At 33.4% G+C, this 9,158-nt stretch overlaps 1 protein-coding gene across 1 annotated transcript in view; it reads left to right on the top strand.

Annotated features, from left to right (window-relative positions):
- The first annotated feature begins 2,307 nt into the window (after positions 1-2,307).
- Positions 2,308-9,158, top strand: part of LOC111701319 (uncharacterized) — a 15,078-nt gene continuing 8,227 nt past the window's right edge. The window contains exon 1 of the mRNA XM_023472551.1: positions 2,308-2,546. Coding sequence (XP_023328319.1) covers positions 2,370-2,546 — 177 coding nt within the window. The 5' untranslated portion in view covers positions 2,308-2,369. The remainder of the gene's footprint in view (positions 2,547-9,158) is intronic.

The following is a 9,158-nucleotide window of genomic DNA, read 5'->3' as shown; positions in this document are numbered from 1 at the left end:
CCCCCCCCGTCCCTGTACTGGGATCTCAAATATAGGATCCGCAACCCGAAATACCCTCCCCCTTGCCCTACCTAAAGCATGAATACCCATATGTTTTGAATTGATAAATATCAGATATCTTATTTAGAAACAAGATCTGAACCTTCTCCTCCTTTCTCCTTCTACGAGAGAAAATACAAACTTGTTGTATGATATGTGCCTAAAGTTCTTTTAACTACCCAAGTCATATCTAATTTAAAAGATATAAAAAGACTTAAAAACAATAAAACTTCTGCAGTTGACATAAAATATCTATTCAGTATTCATCCAACAGCCTTGTGATCCGAGATAATACCCTTCCACCATTTTTTTATTTTTCACACGCTGTTCAGTTGTTTTCGGAAAGAAAAACGAAGAACGGTAAACCATACTATTTTAGTAAGTGCAAAACAATATCTCTATTTGTAAGGACTTTCAGTTTGTATTTAGTTGAAAAATTTCATGACAGTGACTGGACACGTGATTTTAAATAACCCTTCAGTTTAACCAATGTCGTGTTAGATTGACAACAGTACCCTTTTAACCTTTAATAGTTTATAGAAAAAGCACAATTGAACATGATTCATTGTCCGATAGTAAATAGGGATGTCTAATTTTTTCTTGGTCGGAGAAAGATTTAAAGGATGCTGTTGTTTAGAAAATTAAAGAACCTTTAAATATCAGTAGATTGTAATGTACTTGAATTCAACAATTGTAATTTTGTAAGCGTATTCCATAATAGTTCTACTGCAAATCTGTTTATTTTTATTATAAAAACATATTATTACTTTTTCAAAATTTGCTATTTGACATATTTATTTTATTATTGGATAAAATATTATGTAGCTCAGTGTAGGTAGAGAAAGAGATTTTCAGTTACCTACATTCCATAGAAATCTATTTACTGAAATAGTTTTTCAAATCTATCACTTTCTGTCATTGTATCAATTTGTCTGTCCATTCATTATTGAAAGACATTTTTAGGATTTTCTAGATCTTTCTTGGGCATGGAACAAATTTCTAATACAGGGTTACCCACAAAGGATGAGATCGTAAAGACGACCCATAACTCTAAAAATATGACGAATTAAAAGTTGATTCTTGGTTTCGGTAGTCAATTGACTATTTTGGTTGTTAACTAAATGATTAAGCACATGGCCTATAAGAAAACGGACTGAACAAATTCCGTACAATGCTCTCTAAAATCTCATCCTTCTTGGGTAGCCCTGTACCTTAATAAATCAATGAATCTAGGATGTCCTATTGGAAATATGTACTCACATGGTCCCTCTATTTAATTGACAACATTTATTAGTGACGCATTTATCTACACACATTAATGAGGTCGGAGGTATAAACAATATGGCCTCTCATGACGCATATTCAGGATATTGAGGACTTAGTACTTAGAACCACCATCAAGGAGGCCCATTGTGGACGCACAAAAATATAATATACATTATAGATAGATATATTCATTACAGCTTGCCCTATATATAACTAGCTGAAGTGCCCCGCGTTGCTTGATTGTGAAATTACAAATAATTAAATAAATAATAATAAAATAAAGAAATAAATAATAATAAAAAATAGAAATTAAGAAAAAAAAACTTAATGCAAACAGAATAAAAACCAGATATTTCTATGAATATTACTCCCTGTTTCTTTTCTATTGAAGTAGATCTGAATGAAGGTTAGATCAAGGATTTATTCGGTTTCGTATCAGGTTCATCAAACATACGGTTTAATCTTACAATATCTGATACAGCCTTTACACAACCCTGAGTCAAGCATAATATAAACTGGATACAATCCTGATTCAACCCTGATACAACCATGATACAACCCTGATACAACCCTGATACAACCATGATACAATCATGATACAACCATGATACAAGCCTGATACAACCCTGACGCAAGCCTGATACAAGCCTGACGCAATTCTGATACACACCTGATACAACCCTGATACACCTCTCATACATCCCTGATATAACCCTGATACAACCATGATACAACCATGATACAAGTCTGATTCTAGAGCCCTGTAACACCCCTGAAACAACCCTGATACCAACCCTGGATCAAAGGATAATAAATGCAAATAATTTGTTGTTAGCGTCGCATATATGTAGTTTGCATAACTGTATAATCTAGGTACTTACCAGGCGTATTTCAGGAATGTACAAGGGGTGTAGAAGAGATGTAAGGGAAGGGTAGAGGGGAGACGGATGGAGAGAGAGAGAGCTCCGTAGAGTAATCTGCTGCCGGGCACATGTGTTACCCCCAGAGCAAGAGCTTTCTCCGCAGTCTAACCCCAACTCTCCTCTCAACTATGCCGGAGTAAGATGGAACAAAACCTTATCCCTCTCCTCCTCCTCCTCCAACCCGTCCTGCGAGCTGATGGGCAGTATCAGCTGGTTCGTGAGGATCCATTTGCCCAGTTATCTAGTACCTTGCAGACCTGGCAATCTGCAGCTTGTGATGGAGAATTTACTCATCTCAGGTGTCCGGAGGGAGCTAAGGTAATTTTAACAATTTACAGGGCGTGCAACAAAACATTACTTCTTCGCAAAAAAAAATTAAAAATTTCAATATGAGTTCATTTCTTGGAAGAAATAAAATATACAATCACAGCACTAAAAAAGAACATAAGCGTTCATAACTGCAATCCTGTAGCTCAAAATAGTAGCGCTTTATGTTAATAAACCATTGGTCCGCGTCTCACAGAAAATAAGCAACTAAATACATGGTACCACATAACTTATCAGATTTAAGGGAACCTAATCCGTAACTCATGTTTGATGGATGATAAAAGCTGTTTATCTTTGTCCATTTTCATTTTTTTTCTAGTCTTTTTTTCCACAGATATTGTTTTAACCGGCATTTAATATTAGGCTGTTTAGTATTGTATTTAAATTTAAATTTAATTTAGTTCAGTTTAGTTTAGTTTAGTTTAGTTTAGTTTAGTTTTGTTTAGTTTAGTTTAGTTTAGTTTAGTTTAGTTTAGTTTAGTTTAGTTTAGTTTAGTTTAGTTTAGTTTAGTTTAGTTTAGTTTAGTTTAGTTTCTATATTGTTATATTACCTAACACCTACTATGGAGCTATATTGTTATATTACCTAACACCTACTATGGAGCTATATTGTTATATTGCCTAACACCTATTATGGAACTAAAAAGCTGGATCTACAAGTTGTTCAGCCAACACTTCTCTTCTCTTCTTGCTTTATAAGAACAGACATTTTCAAACTAAATTAAATTTTTCTCACAAGGCTTAGTCTTAAAAGAAACTTTTTGTGGGCGGAGATTGAGTTGGAAGGGGCAGAGACAGAGAAGTGGGAGGGGCTACGGAGGGGTGGAGTGGGAGAGCTACGGAGAGGAGAAGACTTTGAGAGCTGAGGAGAGGGGAGGAGTGGGGGGAGGGGTACGGAGAGGGGAGGAGTCGACAGATCAAATATCCTGTTCAGTATGAAGGGGTGTTGTTGGGGGGGATTAAGAAAGATTAATACAAGGTATTTAGATTGGCTGGTTTTGGTATTCATGTAGTAAAATACATTCATAGAACAATTTTTTTTAAAGAGTAAGATATATAATACCATGAAAAGAATGGGGTTCGACTTCTAGTTATATACTTTGCTTGTCTATCTGTGTGTCTGTTTGTGTGTTTGTATACAATAAACGTTAAACCGATCGAGTCCAAAATCTTTGAGACTTTGAGTTTATGGCTGGTTAAATCAAATGGAAAATTTTGCCAGGAAAAAATGTCGAAATATTGTATTTTTGAAAAGCACCGATTTAAACAGAAAAATTCGCGACGAAAATTAGAGAACGATTGAACATGGGGAGTTCAACGCTAAAATTAAAGAACGATTAAACATGGGGAGTTCAACGCTAAAATTAGAGAACGATTGAACATGGGGAGTTCAACGTTAAAATTAGAGAACGATTAAACATGGGGAGTTCAACGCTAAAATTAGAGAACGATTGAACATGGGGAGTTCAACGCTAAAATTAGAGAACGATTGAACATGGGGAGTTCAACGCTAAAATTAAAGAACGAGTGAACATGGGGAGTTCAACGCTAAAATTAGAGAACGATTAAACATGGGGAGTTCAACGCTAAAATTAGAGAACGATTAAACAGCATGTTAAATGAAAGTGTGCGCGAAGTGGCCTAAAAGCCAAGGAAAGTGTGCGCGAAGTGGCCTAAAAGCCTAATAATAGTAAGATATTGGTATAACATATTGAATAAAGTGTAGGAAATGTTGTAAACTCCACAATTTGATATGTATTGTCATTTCTTACAACAATTTTCCTCAAAGAAAAGAGATGCATACTATATCTCTATTATGCCCTGATGGTGGGCAGTGAAAGATTTTCATCTTATTTATAAATGTTTTTAAAAAATATCTTTAATCCGTAATTTTTATATTATCAAATTACAAACTGCAAAAGATTAATCTTTTTTATGAAAATTGAAATACATAAGTTAGATCATTTATATGTTTTCTCAGTAAATTAGGCTCGCATTCTCCACACCTAGGAGTAGAGAAAAATTTTACAGAAACAGAGGCCGAATTCAAAGAATTTGAGCGGCGGCTTAAATTTAAGCCGCGGCTTAAATATGATTGGTTCCACTTAAAATTGTATCAAATGTTCAAGATTTAAGCCGGCGATTAATTTAAACCCGATTTTGGCGGATTTTAGCAGCGGCTCAAATTCTTTAAATTCGGCCTCAGTTTTCACCAAAAATGAGGCAAAACTTTTGGTTGGGACTGCGCTGAGCCGCATCGGCTGAACTGGATACCCAATGAGTAAATTTTAATTAAAAATTTATATTAAATCCTTCACTGCAAATCCACAAAGAGATAATTAAGAAAATTTTTAAAGGAGTATCCGGCTTAAATTTAAGCTGCGGCTCAAATATGGTTGAACCAACTTAAAATGTTTCAAGATTTTAGCCAGCGCTTAATTGAAACCGGTTTTTGGGAGAATTGAGACGCGACTCTAATTCATTAAATTCGGACTCTGGTCGCTGATGGTGTAAAGCTTAGATTGAATCCATAGTTTTAAATATGTATAGTCTACGACATTAGAAGAGTTTGTGACAAAGACTCAATTCAGACCATGTTACATAAGGTTTAATATCTATAAATTCGTTGGGTTAAAAAATACGGAATTGTTCAATGAATTGAAGAATACTCCTAGTTTTCAGATTTAATCACCTGTATTGAGGCTAGCGGCCAGCTGCTAGCTACAGCCGGTCATTCAAACCTAATTTTACTAATAGCTGACCCAAACTATAGATTACGCACAACAACAAGGGAGACGAGGAGAGGCAGGGGGAGTAAATACTCTTAAACTTTACTTTTCTTTCACAATATAAATTGTAAATTTCGATAGAAAATGTAAAACGCCTGATCGAGACAAAATAAAGTATTCTTTTAATGATTAGAAAAAGACATATTCGTTTTTGCATTTTCGGTAATTTAAAAAAACTGTTTTCAAATTAAAAAATGCACATAGAATAAAATTGTGATTTATTTATGTCCGGTTTGCAGAATTTAAATCAGCTGATACTAAGGAATGCAAGTGATATTTAAAACTATGTAAGCTGAGTAAATTGCAAACAATTTTTGCAAAACATCTCTCAACAAATTTAAAGTAGATTTAGGGGTAATGTTGTTTTTTCAATGCCTCTTTTTTTAATTATTTAAATCTAAATAAACATTAAAATGGAAGACGACATTAAAACAATCTTCAAGGTTAATAGTTATTAAGTGAGGAATTGAGCTTTTGCATCAAACTTGCCTAATCTCAATGTCGTTGCAACCCAATGTCGTAGACCTTAGATATATCAAACTATGTATGATATTGAATCAAATAGACAAAGTTTGAAGTATCAATGACGTACGCCATCAGGTGGCGAAGATGTAAGGATTAGAAGATACATTCATTGGACTATCTTCATTCTTCATTCATTTAGAAGGGAAAAATGAGAGGGGGGGTTTAGAAGAAAAGGGTGGTGGTGAACTCAGAAAAAAAGAAGGGAGAAGTGAGAGGGGGTTCAGAAGAAAAGGGTGGTGAATTCAGAAATAAAGAAGGGAGAAGTGAGACGGGGGGGGTTCAGAAGAAAAGGGTGGTGGTGAGCTCAGAAATAAAGAAGGGAGAAGTGAGAGGGAGGGGGGGTTCAGAAGAAAAGGGTGGTGAACTCAGAAATAAAGAAGGAAGAAGTGAGAGAGGGGGGGTTCAGGAGAAAAGGCTGNGAAGAAGTGAGGGGTGGGGGGTTGTTTAGGTTTGTTTTATGTCACTTCTCTAAAATAGTTTGCAAACATGTTTTCAATTTGAACTTTTTAAAATATTTGCTGTTCATTAAGCTTTGAGATATCTGATTTTTTCCGACTTTGACTTGAATTAATTAATTCCATTTAAAAATTATCACCTCTGCCCCGATACTGTGATTAAATAATGTTTTAAAACTCCTCTTCTAATATGATGAATTCGAGTTAAGAAAGTTGCCATTTTATGTAAATGACCAAAATTTTACTTTCTAATTTTGCTTTTCTCAAATAGATTTTTTAAGAAAAAAACATGAAAAACATACATATAAATAAGACTCAGAGGGAAGGGGGGGGGAGGGCTCTCAGTCAAACTTAATTTTGTTAAATTTAATACAATTTGAAATTGTAAGGTTTAGTTTAAATCCTGAAATATTTATTTTTGTTTAATTTAATCTAGCAAATCTGAAATTATAATAAAAGAACAACATGGATAAAAGGATTAGGGAATAAGCACAGAGAGAAATTAAATGGAAAGTTTTGCAAAACTTTCTGCAAAAACAAGTTTTATAATATTTTGAATATCCATCTATCAACCCTTGCAATTTTGGCATGCAAAACCATAGTTGCAAATCCGCCGAGAAGCCAAACGGAATAATTTTCTTTATTCTTTAGATTTTTAAAAATATTTGTTTTTATAAAATGTAATCCAAATAAGAAAACAATTCGAGTTGTTGATTTACGATTAAATAAAAAATATCACTAGTTTTTAAAGTATTTTTATTTCTTCCATGGATGAGATTTTGTTAGTGATCACAACCTGTTCACAGTGATCCAAGCATCACACAAAAATCGACGAGAATGTTTTCCAACTACTTTCTAAAAGCTAAAGCTAAAACAATGTGCTTGACATGGCTCTACAAAAGTATAAACGTGAGTGCGTTTGGTAAATCTAAGGCAGTGGCGTGACGACACTTTAAAGTCGACTCAGTCCTAAAGATTCTTGCAACTTCTAATGGCAGTCTGGATTTATGTAAGTTAGTAACTCTAGCAGCTTTTGTAATTTGATTTAGAACTTATCGAAAGTAATTTGAAATTGGGATAATTGTTCGAAATTTTGAACGGAATAGTATGGTTAGCTCACAGATTTTGAGATCCTCAACATCATTTTAGTAATTTTGAACAGTTTTCTAAATCCATTTGGTAAGTTATATAATAAAGATACAGGCAAATCTTTTTTTTTATTATTAGTGAACATGATGTGCGAAATATCTGTCGTTCTGATCACTTTTCAAAGTTCTAAATATGTTGTTTGTTTAATATTTAAAGTTGAAAGACTGAGATAAAATCTGGAATCTGAGATTCTGCACTTTTTGTTTTCAAAGCTGGATATTTTCTTTCAGTTTTATCTTTAAATCTTATCCAATGTTGCGGGGGAAACATAGATTTTAGATTTAGTTTAGAAAATTTCTGAAAGCCTTATCTTTATCAAACCAAACAAGGAAACGTATTTATAAACCAAACATGTAAACATGTGTAAAACGAACAAAAAAGTGTAAGACAAACAAGTAAACACATTAAACAGGTAACAAAAATGCGTAAAAATTAAGTTTTTAAACTGACAAATCCTGCTACGTCCAAAGGTTGAAGGTTTAAGAATACAAATTTTAAATCACAAAATCAAGGAATCTGGAACTAATCTGTGCTCCCCCTAACTAGTAATTCTACAAATATTAAAAAATAAGTTGTATTTTCTGTTAAAGTTAAAGATGCAAAATATATAAATAGAATTAAATATTTACGAAAATCTTTTGTGTTTGCACTGAATGCATATCTGAGCATCTTACACATTTAAATAAAAGAATTTTTGTTCCCAGGACATGACCGGGTGGTTACGATCAAATCTTGGAATTTTTCTATTGCGATATTTGGTGTTGCAGTTTTTTTATTGATCTTCCAGGGGTTGTAATCTGGCAGCACATTCATCCATCCATGCTTTTATATATCTTACACATGGTCGATGGATTGTAATGAAATGTTTTTAAAGACTGGAGTCAATTTTTAGTAATCGCCACGTCTTGGCCTTTGGTTTTGCCTCATGTACTAATCCGCTTTTCAAGCACTACTAGTACACATGTACATATTAATCCGTTAAAGAACTTGTTTGTACTTTAGTTTTGAAGAGGGAGGGAAAATTCTCAACGATTTTTGCATGAGAACTTTCAAGCTTTTGAACACTTGGCTTGAAATATGATTATTTGATGATATATAAAGATACTGAAATTATCTTTTACAGTCTCTTGAGCAAAGTTTTATGTTGCTAAAATATACACATTGAAGGCTTCTACTTGGTAGATAAACTTTTAAACTAGGCTTACTTCTGATTGGAACAAGTTTACAAGTTTACAGGCCATTAATATGGTTTGATGCATTTTTATGAGTTCTATTTATTATGTCCTCAATGTGTTCTAAATAAAGAATGTTATACAGGAAGAAGGTATCATTCCTCTTTATCGAATAATGTTTCTTCAAAAGGACTGTTAAGATATATTTGAGTATGTTGCATGGTGGGTACCAATTGTTAACTATTGGAATCGGGCTCATTTTCTTATCATTTTCCTAGATTGATGGTTTCCTCTAACGATAATCTTCCGACAGTTGCTTATTTTTTACTTAAAAAAAATAAGAATTTTTTTATCTCAAATATATTTTTATTTGTATTTTAAGAAAGACTAGTTCCTAATAATAGATTTGTTGAGGTTCTCAAGTTTTCCGGGTAATCTTGATTTTATGTTCGTCTCACATATGTTTTTGATTTACCCCCCCTGCCTCTTTTTTTAATTATTTAAATCTAAATA

Source organism: Eurytemora carolleeae, unplaced genomic scaffold, assembly GCF_000591075.1.
Source record: "Eurytemora carolleeae unplaced genomic scaffold, Eaff_2.0 scaffold455, whole genome shotgun sequence".
Classification (NCBI taxonomy): domain Eukaryota; kingdom Metazoa; phylum Arthropoda; class Copepoda; order Calanoida; family Temoridae; genus Eurytemora; species Eurytemora carolleeae.
This window is presented reverse-complemented; position numbering and strand designations above follow the sequence as displayed.